Source organism: Opisthorchis viverrini, assembly GCF_000715545.1.
Source record: "Opisthorchis viverrini unplaced genomic scaffold opera_v5_8, whole genome shotgun sequence".
In the NCBI taxonomy this organism is placed as follows: domain Eukaryota; kingdom Metazoa; phylum Platyhelminthes; class Trematoda; order Opisthorchiida; family Opisthorchiidae; genus Opisthorchis; species Opisthorchis viverrini.
In genome coordinates this window covers 2,483,642-2,506,533 of record NW_008751664.1, presented here as the reverse complement: position 1 = coordinate 2,506,533, position 22,892 = coordinate 2,483,642, and the positions used below count along the sequence as shown (strand labels likewise).

At 41.4% G+C, this 22,892-nt stretch overlaps 2 protein-coding genes across 2 annotated transcripts in view; one reads left to right on the top strand and one right to left on the bottom strand.

The window, feature by feature from the left end:
- T265_00811 (hypothetical protein) overlaps positions 1-2,538 on the bottom strand; it is a gene marked incomplete at both ends in the record, with an annotated part of 37,449 nt that extends 34,911 nt beyond the window's left edge. The window contains one exon of the mRNA XM_009164683.1: positions 2,472-2,538. Within this exon, the coding sequence (XP_009162947.1) occupies positions 2,472-2,538 (67 nt within the window). The remainder of the gene's footprint in view (positions 1-2,471) is intronic.
- On the top strand, positions 1,309-22,055 carry T265_00812 (hypothetical protein; the record flags this gene model as incomplete). Its single annotated transcript, XM_009164684.1, has 3 exons — positions 1,309-1,536; positions 17,983-18,021; positions 21,016-22,055. 3 exons carry the CDS (start codon positions 1,383-1,385, stop codon positions 21,951-21,953), a joined length of 1,131 nt encoding a protein of 376 aa, XP_009162948.1.
- Between the last annotated feature and the right edge of the window lie 837 nt (positions 22,056-22,892).

Genomic DNA, 22,892 nt, shown 5'->3' with positions numbered 1-22,892 from the left:
CTGATAACCATGCCTCCTTTTGCGTGCCGGTTTAGGCGTCGTCAAGTCTTCCTCGGATGTTGTACACTATTTATAACATTGACTGTAACATTGACTATAAAACTATGATCATGCCAGACGGTATGCCACCCACAAGTTGGGTATAAACATTATTATTATTATTGTCCTTTTTTCGCAAAAAAACTCCCAAATACCCCCATTCGTGTTCAATTCTGATTGTAACCGAAAGATGATGCTTGACGATATGCTACCTACCAGTTGGGAATAAACATTGTTATTATTATTATTAATATTATTGCAGGCGAAGATCAAGCAAAACGCGCGATGTACGGAGGATGACCATATTGCCATCCATTTTAAAGAGGAGGAAGTCAACCTAGCAGCTGCATCTGCTCAACGTTGCTGTCTCTTATTCGACCGCAGGTTAGGTAATGAATCAGACGGAGAAATCTGGGGTGTGACTGGTTTTGTGTGAATGATATTCGTCTATCAAAGAGTATACTACACACATCATACTCGAGTTTTTTAGACACGCAGCGCACGCTAATCTGACGTCGGGCATTTGTGACAAGTGCATATTGGCTTGGGGAAATCAGGCGCCCGCACCATACAACTCCTCAAAGACAAAAATGTGCTTACTCAAGCCAACTGCGCTATAGCATGTGATTGAATGTGCAAGTGCCATATGGTGAAAGATTATCCACCTCCTGGTTGCATTGTGAAAACTAAGCAGAACCATAACTAAAACAGACACGCACACATCAAAGGAAGCTACGATGAAAAAGTGGTTGGATGTGATGCTCCGCGGTGAAGGGGGTTGAAATTATTGAGATTTGGCGCGTTTGAACCTCAATGACGCATTATGACATATCGAATAGCACAATCGCAGCATCCATCCAATTTGAAAGACGTTGTCAATGTATGAAGATGCGACAAACACGATTTTATGCCTCTACACGTTGGAGACCGGAAAATGAAATTTCGTGAGCTGCAAAAGTATAGATGAAGGTCAAGATGGCTTTTTTCGAGCACATACGCAGCAAAATTCAAAATTCTGGCGCAAAAAATTTTAACTGTGCCCTTAAAGGCTTTGCAGCTAAAAGCATTGTGCGGTTAATGGCCACTACATCAAAGCAACTCCAATAGGATTAACTAACTTCCCGCCATTTTCGTCCACGGAACGAAAATGTCCTTGTGCAGCTGGACCATGAAAAGCGTCTATCATCCTACGCTTTGGAATACAAAGGAGGCAATTAACTTGACCTTTCGCTTTGTTTATGTCAACCACAATAGCGCCTACCTGAAGGTGCGCTGTGCAAGCACCGTTTTATGTTATCGCGTGAGCATTTATTTAATTGCATTGAAACTTGGCTCGAAACAGAATGGAAGGCAAAAAGAAGCTGCCAAGAATTCCTCCAGGGTTTCAGGAATTACTGGAATCTTTGAGCTATGATGTGCTTCGTGCTCAGCCGGATGATGTCCTACGATTTTGTATTGAAAATCTTAACAATCGTCTTAGCATTGTGCAAGAGGAAGGTGAGCTATGGTTTTACGAAGATACGCTTTCGAATTTCCAACTACAATGTATAACTGAGATCTTAAGCTCTGTCTGTTCATATGCCTTCTCGGACTACCATTTATTATACTGGGATGAGCGTTATTGTGATTCCTAATTTTATTAGGGAGCAGGTTGGTTTCATCGTACACCCCTTCTCAGCAATTGTGATGTTAAGTGCAGTGGTCTAACGATACATATTTACGTCAGGGATTCTACATGTTTTCGGCTGTTCCAGAGGGTCGCTATCGGACCATTGTTGCTGGAATTTCAGTTTGTTCCCTCTTATTTATGTTGTGCGAAAGATTGAAATAACTTCCGGTATTGAAATAAAACTGAACACTACCGGTAAACGGGTCCGTGGGCTGTATATTCAAGAGGAGAACGTTGCGGCACTTAGTGATGCAGATCTAATATTGACCCACATTCCAAATACCATTCGGCTTCCAAGCCCCTATATTATTTTTCAGGCTTTGTTGTCTTTTATGCATGGAATTTTGGTAAAATCTTCGTACCGCATTGTCTGTTGGATAGTTTTCAAATTTAACAAGCTTAACTTTTCAGAATGTAATTTGTGAAATATCCAGTTCAGAATCCGTAGTTTCTTTAAACGCCTCGTTCTCGTCAACACCGTTTTTCTATCAATAAAATGGTCTCGCCTTTGATGCGCTACTTCATCACCATCAGCTGTGTGAAGCACGTGCTTGTCGTATGGTGGTTATAGCTACCACAGTTTCATTCACCGATGATTTAGGGAGGTGGGGTAGACAGCTGTGTGTTGAAGGTGGTAGCTGATATAATTGAAACATAAATACGGTTTGTCGGTGAACTTTTATTCGAAGGGATTTGGAGCATAGCTTGGTCTCACGAGCGCTATTTAGGGTGCGGTTGGCCTACGTCCAACAATGCAGCTTACCATTGATATGCCAAATCTCCGGGTCCACTCGCTGGGAGATGGTAATAATCAGCACAGTTGAGTTCATTGGTTATGGACTTAACACTCCGTTATGTCACTCCATTATGTCATTTCACCTTTCGCGTGGTTGCGCAAAAAAGAGCTCTTCAATAAAGTCGGTCGATTGCTATACAGAGTGGGTGACCAAGTCAACGCAGCCTGTGGAGTTTAATCAATCCACCTATTGGGGGAAGTTATTTCTTCCCAAAACCATTAGACGTGCTTCAGCAGTACTAATCCCTTGTTTCCACTAAAACCGGGTAACCCTCTAAAAACACCGATGATCAAACATTGAAGGAATTTTGATGTCCTCCATGCGCAGCAGTCAGCTTCTTGACCTGTATAGTAATAAAGAGCGCACCGCCAAATGGCAAACTTGACCTTTGAAAGGTAAGCTGATGTCACACTTACACCACAGGAGATGCAGGTTTACGACGCAGTGGCCCGGCTCGGATTTTTCGGGCATTAGTGGTTGGATTGATGAGAATGCCCTGTATGTCATACTCAACTTCAGCGGAATTGGTCACTCTCGTAGCAAACATACGCGACTTGATCCGGTAACAAGTCACTTCATTGGGGAAAATTGGCAGAAACCAGAGAATTAGGAATAAGGTGGTCTGGAGACAAACTTTGGTGCAATAAACAGCACTGTGTCCAAAGCCTGCACCCGGCAATAAAAGTTGAGTTTGGAGAGCCACTGTGACAAGTGTGAAGAGTCACGGCTTGCTGAAACAAGCGCAATTTTTTGCCTCATTCTAAACGAAGAAAGCTAGAAGTTGGCAAGATGTAATATGGCAGAACAAACTAAATGTTTTTATGAGACAATCACGTGCCGTTGGTGTCGTTTGCTTTCTGGGATGTAGTTTACATGACTCTCCATGTGCTCAGATAGAACGATATGTTGACTGACAAGTATCAGTGTAGTTTATACTGCCAGTCTTCTTAAGATTATCTGAATAAGTGTTGGAGAGTCGGGGACGTCGGGTGTTTGTGGTACGCCATCTTAGAATTTGCTTCCCTGTTCAATTTATCTTCCCTCCGTTACGAGACTTTATTCAAACAAACTGGCAAGGCTGAATGCCAATAAGGCACCAGTGATTCCACCTTGGTAATTCTCTAACAAATGGTGATGGTACTAATTGGCTTTGTATAGTACTACATTTAAACTTTCTTCAATTTTTCAATGGTATCAAGAAGTGGTTATCTATCTCAGCATTATTTTTGTGTCTTCTTATTTGTATATTCCTCTGTCAACGTGACAATTCATTCAGTACCTTGCTTATTTACTTTATTTTTTCCGCCCCTATTTCTTGTCTAATATTCCATAAAACTGAACTGCCAAAGCTTTTTTTTGCTTTGCGCCTTCATTTAGTTACCCCTATACCTCATTTGTTTTGAACAATCACATTAAATCAAGTTTCTTCGTGATAGAAAAGAATGACAAAAACCTAGACTAGTTGCAGCCACAACCCCCAGATGTAGCTGTTATAATTGAAATAAAAAGCCGTTCACAGTTTTACAAAGTGTATGTCTTTAGGTGATCATCTAATTCAACAGTACATTCATACTCTGATAGCGTAAACACGAGATACCGTAAGGGTTCAGCTAGTGGATTAAATAGAACACATTTCCTGTCGTAGAAGAGTTTCTCTGAGAAGATATCATAAATGTAAAAAACGAATTTTGTTACTTCTGGTGTGCACACTAGTTCATGTTGCTGCGGCAAAGAAGGACTGTGAATTATTCTTTGGTAAGGTGAAGAAGCAAGCTGACTCTAGTCCAGAATAAATCTGATGTGATTGTCATAGAAATGGCGTTGAATGACCCTAGCTGGCCTGAAGAATATGAGAACACGACAAACCACCCATTTGTACACCAATTCGGTTTTTGTGTGAGACTCAGCTAAGACCCACCTAAATTTACTGTGTACGATATTCTTTGCCAACGAATGGCGAGTTTGCAGCTATCTTGATGGTATTTCTCTGCTGTGTGAAATGTGAAAATGTGAAAACACCTTAAGATTTGCAGGCAGAAAGCATGATTTGGAATGCCATCAGCAGGTTTCAACACCGATCGATTTTCGCCTCAAAACAGGGTATCAATCAAAAGACGTGGTACAAGAGTTAAAAGATCGACGGTAACGTCGTATAATGTCATTTTTATGTGCTGAATAGTCCCATAGAGTGGTTGGTTTATCATACAATGCCCTCAGAAGTAGGATGAAAGATAGAGATTGAGGCGTTGTCTGGAATATGAGGATAACAAAATATAAGAGAAATATTTTGAACGAGTGTAACAATTGATTGAACCAGAGTCGTGGAAGACCACTTTTATTCTGAAGCACATTAGTTCCGAAATGTTACATTTGTAGCTTCATGCATCATGAAATCCTTAGTGACCCGTAAGGAACAAAGCGATGAAAAGCTAAAACACAAATACTTGAGGATATGTGGATCCACGAATGTATCATGTGGCTAGTGCATCTGAGTAGGACTTAAAGAACTGGGAAGGCAAGAAAGACCGTTAATATACGCGTCCACACCCCCAAAGTATTGAACCTGTTTTTAGAATGACTTTTTTAACTGTAAACCGGCTAAATGCACGAAAGGCTTGTGGGCTCCCTTTAAACATCAGGAGACACGGTTTGTAGATTTGGTAAACTGCAAACAAATATGTCTTTGCACACGCCTTACTACACTTTAAAAAGCACCGCAAAACCAATAGCAATACTGTCACTCAAGAACCACTCAATCAGTGCAACTTTCTGACAGATTACCATAAAGAATTGTACTCGGTGTACTGTATTTTGGAATATATGTCAACTTCGTGCACCCTATATTACCGCACCATGCTCCCTTTTCGCTGATGACCTTAAGGTATGGAATGTTGTGGAGGAAACAAACGGGTTTTACAAGCCAAGCTGGGTGGGCTGAGCAGTTGATGAGGAAGACACATACCGCCTCTTGACTTCCCCTGTCTAGGCTTGGATAACCTAGCATTATCCCAACCCTCGTGCATCCTTCGAGTACCATGACAGCTAGGCACCGGAAGAGTGCTACAGCTGAACGATTTATTGTTTATTCATACATAACGACCATATGCACAACGAATCGAGTGGCTCAATGAGCGGGTAATGGGGTTGAGACGCACAGCACTGTATGTGAGCCAAAAACCATGATACACGCCACACATCACCTTGGCCTCCTTATCCAAGAAATCTCTAATCATCAACTCGTGCGAAGTTAGCACGAGATAAAGGACTTAAGGCTTTTGAATGAATGTCACTGTAATGCGGAAAGCTAAACTCTACGTTCATTGGATCGGTTGTTAAATATTGAAAGCCGGCAAATTAGCGAACAAAGTCTGGTACAAGTACGACAGTTTAGGATACGAATGGTCGAAGGGGTGACGGAGAAATACTACAAACGCCAAGTCCAGGACTGCCATACCCTAGTTTAGGGGTGCTCCAAGTGGGATCTGACCATTCCTAAGATAGAATTATAAGATATTTACCCAGGCCTTTCCCGTTTGTTTTCCATAGCACGCGTCACGCATATAAGGACACACGAGCAAATTGACGAAGTATGGTGGAAAAAAGGCTCCCGGATGCATGATATGTAGCCACGGACTGCAAAAAATGACCGGTGCAGATAAATCAGGCTTGCTCTCCGAACTGGGCAGCTAACAGCTCCAAAAGTCCAAGTTCCGCAAAAATGTCACTTTCTGCTACCCTGCCCGTTATTATAGAAATTTTGCTGTAGCGCTGCAATGACATAGTCAGATGAATTTGGATCTAGTGGTCCTAACGGAAACCTGATTTACTCTTGACATTCACAACCCAGATACAACCCCCAGGAATATATCAACCTCCTGGCGAATCAGTTAGACAGCAATTGGTAGAGCAGTCCTCTACTACCGAGACATCTAAAAACAAGACGACCTCTGAACTTAAAGCCACACTCATGTGCCATCTGTTAATAGCTTTAAACTAAAATTGCGAAGTGGCAGTCATTTATTGTCCCGTTTTTGGCGTGGTGGCCAACGACTGAAGGATTAAATTGGTACTCCAGATCACCACAACAATTAATCGCCTAACCTCTGTAAGACATCTACCATCCCCTTCTGGATCCCTTTTCAACCAGTAAGGAACTGGTGACTGCAAATATCACTCATCAGCTAACTAAGTAACACAAAAATCATTTGATTTTGCCACATAACTCACGCAAATATGGTGATGCTTAGTGTTTTTGCACGAAGAAAGCAGCCACACTGCGAAGCCTAGAAAGTTTAATGCGTGCTAATACACTGGACTTCTTTGCAAACTTTCCTGCGAAAGGGGAATTGCGCAGCATCACAATCTGTCTGGAGATAAAAACAAACCATCATTTCAGACCAAAGCCATCCACGTCAATAAAAAATCATCCAAGGCATAAAGCGGTGTATGAAAACAGAATCAGACGATACCCGAAAATAACAAAAATTCTTTCCTGATGAGTGAAGCCAGACAAATTGCACCTCCTCACGGAACCGATGAAGATAAGTGAATTTACCAAAACTCGTTGTTGCTCGATTTGGAAGCTCCAAAAGCTCCTCTACAAGTGCGAAAACAGACGGCGTAAGCTAAAGCAAGGTGGTTCTCCATCACAAAAAAAGACAGTCAAGAAGAATGAAATTAGCAGCCAACTCCCTAAATGAACAACATACTTTAATATCCATTTCCATATCCATGAGTATTACAACGACATATAATCCCGTTTTTAACCCACTGGGAGAGACCTTAAACACACGACAACCGCGTCGGAAATGACACTCGAGATCAAAACTCTATCACGGAATGTTGCATCTAGCATCAACGACAGCTCAAAAGCCACCTTCCTCCTGGCAGATAGTATTGCTGAACTGCGTCTGTTAACTTCACAAAAGACAAACCTAGCCGAAAGTTAATTCCAAAACGAATACAACTGAAGTGCCTAGGAAAGCGCACCTACTTACCACTGAACTCTTTAAGTAATATGCAAGAAGTGCTGTAATGCATTGAGCCGAAAATCACGTGCACAAACGTTTTAGGTCTTAGTTATCTTTGTTTAACATCAATTATCAAACCCCTTGTTTTGGAGGACTAGCTTGGCATAGTTCGAAACAGGTACGCGTTTTCGTGTGTAGAAGCGGCTTTATAAAATTAATGGCTACACAGCAATTTCCTGGAAGAAGAAGATCAGCTAAAAAGCTAATCAAAGCCCAGATTTGTTTCTAGTCTTCGCAATACTATCTGATATTTGCTGAATGACTGTATTGGTTTGTCCGAAACCGCTTTTATCACTCAGCATCTTATCGGCAGTTTAAGCTTGTCTGTTTGTTTGACTCAACAGTATTTTCGCTTTTATGTGCACCCAAAATGCTGCATGTAGTAGGCTACGTACCCGTGTGGGTGTTTAGCACTCTGTAGCTCTTTCGTTCGCATTTTGGTTACAAATGTATTCCATGACGGCTGTTCATCACGCTTTCATTTTGTAGATGGTTTTGGATGTGTATCAGTGCTACTGAGTTCACATATCACAATGTAGCTGACTTTACTCGGATATATAGATAACCAATTTGTGATTGAGTTGTGCAGCATTATGCATCGCCGGACCTCCAAGTTAAGTGACTCAATGCAATTGAAATCAAAATGTGCAGAATAACCATGATGATAAATGCGATGTGTACATGTGGCGCCATCTCTTTCATCTTGATAGTGTCATGGGCAACTCTCTTATGATCCCTTCTAAATGTCGGAAAATAGATTGGAGATCGGAAACGGACAATGTCCAAATGTTCTACAAAACGTCGTCAGAACGGGTTGTCTGACCACGAATTTTCTCACTCTCAGGTCTGGTTTGTTTAAAAGCTTATGTGATGGAGCTAATCACCTGCTAGAAAAAAAATACAGACTACATAGTGTACTCCCGACATGTCTTTCTATGGGGGTAGCCATATGTTGTCAGTCTATCAGTTACACCTCAGTGTTGTGCTTAGATGAGAAACTGAACTTTAGCATTTTCTAGCTTTTCAAGGACCCTTGGCTGTGTGTATACCCAAAAAAACGCTAAAATAAAAGTAGTAACATGTTTGGTATGTATAGGTGAGGTACCGAAACTGGGTACAGTCGCTGAGTATGAACTAAAAGACTCCGCAAGTGCTTCCGTGTTAGTTATTCCAGAAGAGGTTTCAGAAAATGAATGGCGTGAAAAAGCAGTCGGATGCTAAAAACTCGAGTCCTCCACCGTAGTTTCTATAGCTTTGGAGTTTGGAGAAGATTAGGCGATTATTTTGTACTGGTCAAGCTTCCACAGAGTGCGCACAAAGTGCTTCACTCCAGGGAGGAAATTCATCATCATCCTTGTTACACTGAACGATGAACTTTCTGCAAAATCAATACTAACAGCTTTGGCAGAAAGACCGTCGGCTGAAAGGGGTGATTAGCTCTAAACTCCTGACTGTCCAGCACTTTGCAAAAAATTATTCCATGGGATGTTGTACTGCATTGTCGTGATCATCGAAAATTTTGAGGTGCAGTGCAACATTCTGACAGTTGAGCGCATGATGCTTTTTCACACGACTCTAAAGAGGGCATGCTGCAGATGTTTTCCGTTGAAGTTGAATGGATTTGTTATGAGGTGCCTTTTCGCTTCAAAACAAAAAGAACCTTCGAACCGACATAAATGATATTTAATGAACGATAGACTATCATCTCGATAGTTCGAGGTCTGTGGCTTAGGTACCAAGGACTGTGGAAGTTTGATATTATGATTCTGTTGCGTTGAATTTCCCAGGTGATGAAGGAACTGTTTTGAAAAAACTGTACTCTGTACGTCTCTCTAACCTGTAGTAAGATGAGAAGATCTAGAAATCATCTGATACAGGATATGTGAAGATTATTAACTAAAAGTGAAAAACTAGCAAAAAGCATAACAACACAAATGAAAAATATAATTTGCTTTTACCAAAGATATGATCTTGTCTTGCTCATCTCTGAGAATTTTGCGCCCTAAACAAACGGAATCTCTTTTATACAGTCTCACAATAGCACAAGTTCATGGTAGTGACATTAGTGGTGGTTGGCCATGAGGAAACTACGACCATGTGGAGGTACTCTGAACGGCGCAAACGCCTGGGGTACAAAGAATGACGAAAGTTCAGGTTTCCTCATAGGGTAATTTGTTTCTCAGGTAGCCTCCCATATAGTGGTTTCCTGGCAGTTACCTTTAGGACTTCACGCTGCAAGCCGGGGGACCCTCTCGAATATGCCTTCTCACGAAGAGTGCTTGTTGTGAATGGACTTCATTTATAGGGACTTGACTGGGTAAAGCAGTGCGGCACCCAGCAGCCTTTACGTAGGTTGATTATTGCGTGGATTATTATAATGCAATCAACTGATTCGTCCTTCAACCAAACTTGGCAGTAGCAATGTATTTTATTTTGATAAAAGCGTATTTCTTTTGCTTGCGTTCCAGTGGATGATATTCAATTTTGGACTGCTTTTACAAATACCGTCTCATGAAACACTACAAACTTAGGTAAAGTCAGAGAGAATACTGTCAAGGCGTTCCAAAAAAAATAATTTCGGCACATATTACTTGAAAGTTTTCTTTCCTTTTTGACAATTAGTATTGTTTTTCACTCATCAATGACCGTTTTCTCTCCTGGACTTCCTGGACTTCTTCTGTCACGAGATAATCATTTTTATTGCTAAAATGAACGACAGTTTTCTCATATCAAATATGGGTTTTATTTGACTGTTTGGACTCGGAAAGCTTAAAATTATGTTGCATCTGGAGAACTGCTTATTGACTGCACAATCAACACTATACATTTCTTCACAATAAGGCTTTCAAATAAATCATGGCTGTACGGCTGCGAAGCATCCATGTTGAACACTGATATCATGCTGTCGATGATGATGATGATGATCGTAAGTATTGCAAATGGCGCCTGTTGAATATATTTAAAGACCAAAGCTGAAGACAGGTCTAAAATGTGGCCTTTGGCTCAGACGCTGGTCACTCAAACAGCCTCATTATATAATTCGTGTTTACTGCAGTAGATACGCTTACAAAGGATACATTTACATCAGTATAAATATTTGAGTCTGATCGTTGTTGTTGAATACCATTTATGTAATGTCCATCATTGCTATACGCGAGGGAAGAGCAAAATCACATAAATGCGTGCATTTCATTCTGAGGCAGTCGTGGATTAGTCGACAGAAAAACTCATTGTCCCATCACTTATCTTATCCTCCAAATTACACCTGGACAAAAACTTACCTCACCGATAGCATCCTGAATTATGATAAATGTTCGCTATTCTATTAACAAAGACACATAGATTATTCGCTATGGGAACTATGAAAACTGTGGTCCTCCCATAAATGTCTGCATGGGATTTCTGCTGCGTGACACGCAGGTAGAAGGCTTTTGTCAGACAGATTGGCTTTGTCACGGTAAGTGCAATTCAACTAGTATTTTGAGGGAACTACAAACATGAATAAATTTTAAAGGGTGCAGTTTTTAAATTACCTTGTCCAGTATTGCAGTAAAAACTCACCCTACACTGTTCTTAAGTTAAACAATTGCTGTTGCCGCTTTCAAAGATTCTGGCGAAGTAACTTTCCCACATGTGTTCCTGAAAAACCTTCAGGATGAACTCCTAAATATTTTACAAATAGCATAAAAAGTGTAACTGATTAATTGAGAACAAACTGATATGAAGGAGGTAAACAAGGAAATGGTTCAAAATAACCACTAATTTCCCTTGTGGACTACGAGCAAGTCGATCAAAATTCTTGATATTACAACGCAATAGCCAAGCTTTAATAGGGTAGGTTGTTATTATGGCTTCTTTGTCATAGTGAAGGTTTATGGATAACAGATACATTCCCGAATTCGAAGAAAGCACGAAGTCAAAGAAGGTATGTTGTGCGAAGAAGAAAAACCGAGTTATTCATTACTCTGGAGCATGAATTGGCCGTCTGCTTCGACTTCATAAACAGATCAAGATGTTCCACCTTCAAACACGCACCTATCACCATCACAGACCTAGGATTGCGTGCTGAACAACCGAATCACAACCTCGTCTTTCAAGACTTATGTCAGTGGTACATTGATTAGCAGCGGCTATCGGAAGTGAACTGTTTTCAGCAGCATTCTATCAAAAGCCTCAGATAATGAGGTCCATTCGCTTTTGAACATGGCCGTGATTCTTCCGAAGGATGACAATAGTATTTTGTATACTTTAGCAACTGTTGTACGTCTCAAACAACACTAGCAGCCTTAATTATCGCTGCGAATGCGTAGAAATTTTTGTTCGATTACGAAACGTTCGCAGAAGTCTTCTTCTGGATTATCGAAAATCTTATACTGATTCTATGCTTCTACCCTGTCCGAATGGGATCCATAATTGATCGGTGGGTCAACAGACAGAATAGAGAATAGTCTTGCAGGCACTCAGTCCTGAGTATTTACGAACCGTTATTCAGCCTCGGTACGGCTCAAACAGCTCTCATCGGTATATGGAACTTGGGTTTTGTCGAATGAGTCTTCAGTCAATCAAGCCTTTTTGTGCAAAGACCAGACAATCAACCCTCAATACATCTGACTTTGAAGCTGGTCCACAACCTCACTCAGTAGATGAACTTTGAGAAACATACTCCAGTTGCAAATGGTAATACCAAAAGCAGATGCCGGTTATATAATTGGTATTCTATTCAGGATGTTTCCAACAGCATTCTACACTCAATTGTACACAATTTTGCGATAAGTCACTTGCAGTTAATGGTTCAGTCATCTACACACCAGATATCATTGTATTAAGTATTAGGCTTTTCTGAAACTGCTTGAGAAATTATGCGGTTCAGTTAGCATTTCCCTCACTGTCTACTAGGATTAAAATAAGGTAGACCTGCTGCTTCGTCGGTTCCTAATGTTTAGGCCACAAGGAACGAGTGTCATTGTACAACTCATCTAGACTGATATAGGAAGTATGGGACATGGTGCAAATCGGAAAAGCAGAGGTAGTTCATTCTGTTCAACCGGAAAGAATCGAACAAGAATGTTTCTAGAGCAGAACAAAATTAAAGTAGTCGGAAACTTGTGAAAATTGAGTAGCCGCGCATTACTCCGTCCCACTTTTATTCAGTTGATACTGCAATCATGAGGCCGGCTTCATACAATGGTACCGTCATGGGACAAAATATTAGCCGAAATGAGTCCAGTAAAAGGGTGAGCTATAGTCAGAGCATATTAAAAAACATCAAACATATTGGTTCAAACCTATTCGGATAGTTATTTGGTCGGTGGTTTTGGAGGAGGGTAGGGTGGTTGATACAGGGAGTGATCAGTAAGATGATGACAATGAATCGGTAGGATGGTCATGGGGGAAGATGGCTGAGTCTGGAGGTGAATCTATTGCTAAGAGCACCGGAAATCACTCGATTGGTAAAAAAGTCCATTGTCCGTTCATCCACCTCAGAGAAGTAACAGTGGACCAGAAACTGTTTTCCGCTCTTTCGAGGGGCGATACCAGATTTATTATTAATACCAAACAGAAGCTGTTTGGGTATTTAGTCGGATTTTTCAGGGCTTCAACTGATCCTAGACAGCAAAACAGACAAGTGCCCAAAAACTTGACGTGTGCTGGCTGAGTTAGTTTGCTTCTGGAGTTGCTTATAGGATTTAAAAGGAATGGAAATTAGATGGGAAGAGGGATTCTAAATCACCGGGTCCGTGGAGACGTTTGTTCCTGAGGGACACTGCACACAGTACGCGACCGGTCCTGCGCCTCTTCCTGCAAAAAAGTTATGGTAGAATCTTGTATCTGCATTCGTCAGTTCCAAACTATGGGGAATGTGTGCCTCCAAATTGTGCTAGTCTATTTAATCCCGTCAGGTTTATTTGCTTCCTTAAAACTATCAGGTAATGGAATGAATGTCGCTATGTAGAAACGGCTGTTGCCGTCCGAATTGTTAAAGCAATCCTTCTTCCAGGGACTAATTTAGTGGACTGATTTGCATACATGCACTCATAGCTGACAGTAATCAATATGCAGCGACGTCACTAACTGCCCCTCACTTATCAGGCTCCAACATGAAGACGAAACACCTCACCCCTCACCTTCAAAAAATGTCACCATTGAGACATATAGCGTAGTTTGTTTCATAATTGACTGAAGAAATTACTTTTGGTAATTGATCAGGTGGCTGCTGATCTGTGCGCTTCACAGCGCACTGAAGACGTCTCCTCGAATGGTGACGGAACGTCTGCAAGTCCATTGTCAAGCTCGGCGAATAGATCAACAACCACCTGATCAAGTGACAATGAACGCACCCGAACTGTCAATATTCCGCCACATTAATAAAGAAATCGCATTGCACTTGTCGACAAAGAAAGTTGATTGAGTTGATCGCAGTTCCGGCGTATAGAAGTTGTAATTCAATTTTAGCCTATGGTTTCACCTGTTTTGAGGCCTAATAAGCCTCTTGTGCGGAATTCGAATTTAATAAGTCTACGTTTGGTTTTATGATACGTTGCCTTAACTGGCCTTACATTGTTATCCTAGGTGACATTCTTTGATACAGGTGTATCCAAGGTGATGGCGTTGCACGTACATTTAGGAAGCTTACCAGTATATATGCATTATGGTTCGGAAAGTCCCTCAAGGGCATGAATTTTTTGTTTCGTTGTCATTCAGAAAGGTTTTCTCACATGGCGATTAGTTAGCAGTAGTATTGTTCGATTAGAAGATCAGCGTATGCAGTGACTAAGTGTACCATTCCATTGATTGGGTTAACTTCTGCCTCGACAAATTTTCTCGCGTTGACCTTTCTTTGGAGCCTCAATTACGAAATAAGCTGAAAGACTTGGTGTGAAAGGTTGCTTTGAAGCGAGCTTCGTTCATTCTGTACCGTTTTTCCCCAAAGAAATGCCCCATTGCAATTTGGTTTGACGCCCGATAGCAGACACTTGTAAACAGCATGTTGATGGTATGAGGAAATCTGGAAATTTCAAACGTCCTTTTAAAACATTTAAGTGTTTGGTCACTACCAGCTGATTGACAGTGTGATTAGCTCGCACCTAGATGGTGTATATGGTGAGCCACCCCTTTATCACGGAATCCACATCACGTGAGCACACGCTGACTGACTCCTAGAATGACATTTTTTCAGATGGAAGGTTCACTCTTCGTGTGAACCTTTTTTGAACTTGAGAATATATGAAAGTATCGATCGATATTTCATCCTGTAAGTGAAGTCGATTCATGCTCGGAAATTCTTCAGATATGCCGATTGTGCTCAACAAAGTTAGAACAGCTGCACAGTTCTTTCCCACTTTTCAGCATAAACCGACCTAATTTAAAGGGCGAAATCGAAGTGCCAGAAATCGACCTCCTAAAACATGAGAACTAAGGTAAACGCAGTTCTACTCCTACAAAACTTTTACTCGTCAACAAACAAAAATGGCCATTTGAACAGTAGATACTTCTGTACAATGAGTCCTTCCTTCTCCCGAGAAAGCAATTTCTCCTGAGTTATTTCGTACATTTTCTCACCAACCTACATAGCTTGCACAACAAATAGTCAGGTATGGTACGGTTCCAAACATTTTCCAATTGACTGAAAATAGTCAGGTACTTCACTTGTACATGACCAGGTTACACTGAGTTGTTTAGCTCCAGTTTTTGTGATACGTTGGCATTTAAACTATTATGGATAATTTTTAACATTTATTAGCCTATTTTATTTGTCCCGAAAATTAAGCCTTTTGGGTATTTGGATTACCTTTAACAAGAGGATCCTGCAGACAAGATTCTACCTTCCCATCCTGCTGTGTTGATGAGTACTACCACTCCCAAAGCCTAAATTCACTTGACACTAGTTCTATTTCGGAATATCAGCCAATCTGTCCGCCTGATGAGGTTTTATGGAGCACACAAGTTGGCTTACTTTGATTTGGTTAACCCGAATCACAATTGGGACCGACAATAAAAATTTAACGAACTGTACAGTGCGGCTTCTCAGCGGCCAAGACGGGGTTAGTCATTGAACAACGTCACTAATGCTGGTCTGTAATGGTTGTTTGGTTGTAAAGCCGCCAAATGCGTTTGAATGCCGACGATTGTGGTTGGCACGCTCGGTTCACATGCATGTGGTGGTAACTTCTGTGTTAAACTTTATTACATATGCTGTCATTCGATGATTAATAAAACCTTCTCAAATTCGCGGCCTAACTTAAGTTGTGTGGACTCGAAGCTACTATCCGATATTAGGGTTTCCAAACACGATTCAACTGAGTTTGTAATTTCCTGAAGTATATTTTGCTCCAGATCGTGCAACAGGATCTAAAACATCTAGGAAGAGTCTGTTAGCATTGCATTGCCTCCGATGGACATACATTTGACGATTCACACAGAATATTCGTATTGTCTTGTTTGTGGAACTAGTCGGAACTAAGTTTCTTTTGACACTCGCACTATGCGGCTGTCCTATCGCTTATGTGCATAAAAATATGGCGTAACTTCACCCTACATTTGCTGCTCACGAACGAACCCACCGCCGGCACGATTAATGTAGGTTCATCGTACGCCACAGGGTACCATTCACAAACAACCATTTTACATAAGATGTCTGCTAGAAGCATTCACAATATCGCCTGACGAATAATTACGAAGAACTAATCCAGAAAAATGTTCAGTGTTTGCAGGTATCAGATTCTCGAGTGGTAATCCTAACATTTTATATGTTAACAAACACGACAAAGGTACCCAATCATTTAGTCTATTTAGTACGTGGCGATCCACAATTTAAGTCGCATCGAAAGTAAACTTCCATGTTCGCCTTTACTGGTACACTCTAAACTAATTTGGCATACATTTTCATCTCTAATACATAAATGTCTCACCTGTATCTCCCCCTGCCGTCGCGGGACAAAGAGTCCAGCAGCCAGAACGAATCATCATTTCGTTAGCTGAATAAAAGCTTGGTCGCTGATGCATAATTTTGAGCGTGAAGGACTTGAAAGTAGGTCCAACTGTTTCGCTTAGATGAGTAATACCGCTGCCCAAAAGACATGCCCAAGGCCGTAAAATTTATCGCGGAGAACGAAATTGCTCCCACATATTCCTTATTCAACATCATTCTGTCCAGACAAACGTATCGGACAATGTTGGCTGGAGTGATACTGAATGATTTTAATTAATGTCACAATTTTTAAGAGAAGAGGTAGATGATTTGGAAAGCCTAGTAGAATTTTTGTGATCATCAACATAACGAAATAACCCGTTTTAAACTTGGTGGAAACTCAAAAATGTGCCAATAACAAGATATCGTGTTTTTCATGGATTTTTGCATTCTCTAGCCCCCGAAAAACAGCACCTTCTGGAATATCAAAGGCCCAATCTTGATAAGTGTTGGCCAGCCGAGCACTCTTACATAGCATAAAGAGGTAAAACTACTTAACAAATGGATGTAATTGGAGAGACAATGTTAGGTCATCTAAGGTGTGATTCTGATCAAGTTGAAGGGCAACTTGCCTCCGAGTGGGGGTTGAATAATCATTTAACATCTGCGTAAATCGACCACTGACTGGTAGAGCTTTAGTGTGCTGTAGCCCTTCGTGTGTCTTTTTGTCCCTGCCTTCGGTTGATCTTAGCAGTAGGGGTCTGTGACTGATAAAGTGGGGAAAATGTAACTAAGTTATAGTTTTCAGAATGAGGAATTTTATTCTATGAACTTTATGACAGTGATTTAATTTGACCGGCGTAAATTAGTTGTTCCAATGGATGATCGCCCAAAAGAGGTTCTAAAGAGGTCGTAATGAATAGTGCTTAAAGTTTTCTACTTAAAGTTACAACAGATTAAAATCCATCGTGGGCGTTCGACTTCTCGATACAATGGGCTACGCCAGATTAAAAATTCCGGGGAATGAAGGCGAACCTTATCAGTACAAATTAAAAATGCACTCGTGCATCAGTTTCAAATCCAGCAGTATGGGTGTAGATCAAAGGAAAATTTGGTTATGATATCGCTTCAAACTATAGCCGGAAATATTACCTTGGCGTCTGTTAGAAACATCCGCTAACTTAGCCTTCTGTAGTCTACAGGACCACCAGTTATGACTGCTCTATGTGGCTGCTGTCATAGCGCATACATAAATAACAATAATCAAATAATTACTTATCAACGTCGACCAGTGCAACAGAGTTAAAACTGCATCATACCGGTTCAAGCACTGTTGTTGTTGATTCGGGTCCACGGGAGGAATACAGAGATGCACAGAGCTAGAGTCCTTCAGGGGATTAAACAGTTTCGCAACTTTCAGCTTGAAAAGACCCAGCTTTGCGGCTTAACAGGACAGCTCCAGCTTCATTATGGCATGCAGGACATTGTTTCAGTTTGTCTCCATTATTGTTAGTAATATATTCTCCCCTCTATTTTCAGGCACACAAAAGGCTGAATTCACGGACAACGATAATTCCCGTGAGTTACGTTCGGCATGTCTACTGCATTTGACCAACTTTCAACAGACAAGAGCCTTTCCACAACAATTAGGCCACCAGCACTATTGAAACAATGTATCCCAGTTAAGTAAACCAAGATCACCCCGGAATTTGGTGAACGATAACTTAATCAAGTGTTTTGAAATACTTGGTAGCTGCGTTGAAACAGAGAGAAACACCGATTACAGGATGCAAACATTTGGTGATACTCGTCGGTCTCATACAGTTACGCCAGGAAAAAATGAGGTTGTCTGGGTAGTATAGCTGAAAGAAGCCATGATTGAAACGATACGGAAAATTGAAAAATCGGTGTGTCCAAGGTGAATCGATCAATGGAGTCAGCGCATCTTAGACGCTACTATTTAGTGAGACCATGTTGGCTTTCGCAACACCGGAATCACCTCACCACCAGCTACAAATGAGTCGGAACTGTGCTAATAATCTGTGAATCAACAAACTGACACTAGGGCCTAGGACTTGAAGGTAGCTGAAGCCAAAATGGTCAGTTTGTCGAATACGACTGAACCATGTATTATGATACCCAGGTATGTGTTAATATTTTAGGCCATTTGACGAACATGTACGTTTATCCACCGTTCTTACCCCTAAGGATTTACGCTGAGGTCATAAACTCACAAGCATCAAGTTGTTTGTGGTCTTAAAAGTACGTGCAAATGCCTTTGCACGTGTTACAGTGTTGATAAACAAGGCAACTACAAGGTTTTCAGTGGGTGCCGTTTATTACGAACACAACTCATTGTCTGCTGGTAGTATGACCCATGAGTCATATGGACAAGCGGCATCACTCGGGGTCAAAATGCCGGACCGAGTACAGCGACCATCTTACCCGCTGTTGTTAAAAAATCGAAATAATGGAAAAAGAGACACGTGATTGCAACGATTTACCTGAACTTGGAGTTGAAAGCAAAACCGTGGCCATAGGATGGAATAGATAAATGCCAAACGGGCAGTCAGCTTCTTTAAGCACTGAACCACCACAAAGCTTCGAATGCAAAGTACTTTTAACGTGATACAAGTCAGTTACTAACAAGGTACGATAACAGCCTTTTCCCGCTGCATAACACCCACATTTTCGAAGACTTGTTGTTACTGACTGTTCTCCTAGTAGGACTCTGAAATTCTTAAGGGAAAAGAGAGAAACCTCAAAATGCACACATGGTACGACGTAAATAGGTGGTTAATTCTTGGTGTGGATCACAACCAAAAACTGGAAAAGAAAATGAGCACGAATGGCATAATGAATGACGTCAATTTTTTTACCTCATTTGCAGGCATGGTTGGGTTTTATGTTATTAAGTTAATCCGGAGGAAAATCAATCCATTCGATTTATCAGCCACAAACCGTGTGCCGTAAGCACATTGGTTCCAGCTGCCACAGTTCCGATCACCGGAAAACAGGAAAGTGGAACATACAACCAAGCTTTGGAGGCGAAGGCATGTTCAGTTTGTTCGTAAACTGGGTAGCTACGCGTTGAAGGAGATAGCTTTGATGCACGAGCACCAGTGTTTTGAGTACTGGAACGAAAAGCTTGCAGACTGTTAAGATTGTGACCAGCGGTTTATTTAGAAGCACTCATGAAGAACATAGTTTGAACAATGCCCAGAAAGACACGGGGGTCTTTCACTGTTTTATCACTCTAGGGGCTAAGCCACACCCTGTCAAGAGACAGGAACGCTGTGGCTAAGGGCAGGTTTTTCGTTTGTTCAAGTTAGCGTTCCTGTTTTCCCACCACACGCATAAAACATCAGTCTGCTAGTTGTGGGTTTGAACATTCCGAATGACTCGTGAGTTGAGAGCTGATGATAACCCCCAAAGGGAGTGGAACAGCTGTAAAATGCCTTTTTTTTAAAAAAAATAATTTAATTGTACTCGTAAGACTGGCAAGTGAGTGAGTTCGGCCATTCATACTGATGATCATGTCTCCATATTGCTCCCAAGAAGATCTGAAGGGAGATGATATCTGAAATTTGGTCAGTAGACTGTTTTTGTAGTCCCGGATATGCTCCATGTATTTTACCTTTGATATGCACAATTCATATTAATCCTTAAGGTCGACAAGAAAAAGCGGCGTAGCCAAGACAACCAGCCTCGATATTCCAGTCTCCAGTTGAGTACGTGCGATAAGTAAGAGGATGTAGATGGACATGCCAATCATTTATGCCAATTATGCAAACGATCCTATGAGTTGTGGCCTTAAATAAACCTGGGGCGACGCACCAAAAGCATATTTTCATTAGTTGGCACAAGTATGCGACACGCAGTACTGCATTGGGAGGTTCAGGTCTCAGTTCTCACGAAAACCATTAGACAGTGCGACAGCCGAAGTTCGACGAACCAGGCCAAAGTCCAGTGACATGACCGTGATAATCCTCACACCTAAATTAGTGCGATAAAGATAGGCAGCCTTGAAAGTAAAACAAAAATGGTGAGATAAACCCCGGACCTATCACCCTGTTGAAAGAGTGACCTACCTGCTAAGTTACTTCAATCAATGACCGAACTTCACATAACACCTTGATTCCACAATTATCCGGAGCAACCGTAACTTGTATCCATTTGCGAGTCTCCGGTGTGAATTTCACATGTTAAATGTCTACGCCGTCATCTAACTTTGACAATCAAATCCCTATCGCCTCCAAATTACTTAGAACTGGCGTTCTGAATAATTGCTTACGGATTCCTGAGTAAGACAGGTGATAGAAACTTTTTGGTATGTGATTAACCTAACAAAGTCCAAATCCTGCTTCATATGGAAACTTTGGACGAAAACTCCATGAAATACCATGGGTAACTGGCTGGCTATTGGGCTACTTATGCGCAGAGAAGCATAAAATGGGGACGCTTAAGTGTTAGCAGCTTTTGCCTATAGTAGTCAGTCATCTAAAGCCGTGGGAAAGGGATTTTTCATATTGGATTTAATGGAACTAATGTCCTTTATTCTTATCATTTTAGTACCCATTACTCAAAGCGATGCACCGCCGCCGAGGAAGGCGAGAGAACGCCGAGGGGGTGTAGCAGCCGAGAGCTGGGATCCAGAAAATGTGGAAAATACAGAGAAAGTGGTCTACCCAAAGACCGAAGAACAGAAGAGCTCCCTTCTAGAAGCGGTCAGGCAGATCCTTTTGTTTCGATGCCTGGATGAAGACGATCGTTTAGATGTTGTTGATGCAATGTTCCAGAGGACTGTTGAACCCGAAGAAGACGTGATCACCTATGGGGAAATGGGTGATAACTTTTACATAATCGAGTCTGGAACTTACGACATCTACGTTAACATTAACAATGAAATGAAAAAGGTAACGCAATATGTAGACAAAGGATCTTTCGGAGAGTTGGCACTAATGTACAACACACCACGAGCAGCCACGATAAGAGCTGTTACACCTGGTGTATTGTGGGCGATGTCAAGAGAAACATTTCGGTCAATCGTCCTTACCAAGGCATTTAAAAAGCGAAAGCTATACGAAAGTCTTTTAGAGAGTGTTGATCTACTGAAACCATTAAGTCAATATGAGCGCAATAATTTGGCGGATGCCCTATACACCAGAATTGTAGAAGAAGGAGAATCGATTTTCCTCCAAGGAGACGTTGGTCAAGAAATGTTTTTCATTGAGTCCGGTTCGGTGGTAGTACGGATGACAACGCCTGAAAAGCCCGACGAGTACACTGAGCTCTGCACACTTGGACAGTATCAATATTTCGGTGAGCTGGCGCTTCTAACAAAAAATCCTCGAGCGGCATCTGTTTATGCCCTAGAACGCACCCGGCTGGCCGTATTGGAGGTAGACAGTTTCGAACGCATTCTGGGACCTTGTCAAGACCTTCTTAAGCAAAAGGCTCAGGAATATGCCGAAACGCTGGACAAACTCACGGCAGAAAACAGACTATGAATTGTCCAATCAGCTGCAGCAAGGCAACGAAAAGAGAGCCAATGACGTGAACTTATAAAAACAATAAATTTTGTTTTCTTATTTTCATTCGATCATACGTTTTTAGGCATTGATGGGGATTACGGGGAACAATCTTCTGTGGTTTTCATTATTACACAAGATCCATAAATACTATTGGTGAATGCCACTCAAATTAGCTGCCTCCCTCTTGTAACGTAAACATGTGAAGTTTTACAGCTACCTGGAATAGTCGCGAAGCAAGACTAAGCCATAGCCTGGTCTCCGTGGAAACGGCATCCGATTTTGCATCGGCCATGATGCAATCACTCAGGACATTCAAAACGCAATATCTCTTCATTCCTCCCCCTGAATGCTACAAGTAAGCGATGCTTGAAAGAGCAAAAACCCTATCGATGACCTTGCGCCTGACAGCATGTTTCTTTCGGCCGCCCAAAACAAAAAAAATCGACATGATTATCCATCAGCAGGAATGACTGAGCTTACGAGTATTACTTTCGTGGAGAAATATATCCGATTCACTTACTGGTTTGTCCACAAGTCTCGCTCGTTGATGGTCAGTCAATCATAAATACGGCTGCTTCATCTGTCCCCTAGATGAATGTTGGAATTTTGGCTAACCAGCGTGATGATGCAATAGGAGCGAAGTCGCGTTGGTCATGAGTCTCCTTAAGGCTTCAAAGTGGCATCCCGTCGTAATAATCGGGGATCTAGTGAAGTTGGCTCATATAGTTAGTAAAACTGTTGCAATTTTCCCCTACAACCCCGAAGATAGAAAGTATAATCATATTTGGGCACCCTGCGCAGAAGAACCTGACCAAACAGCAGCACAAACTGGGGTAAAAGAAAGGGATTTCATTACATCGGATACATAGTTAAAAACTCGGCAATGACGATAAAAGCAGTGAAAATTAGGCACAT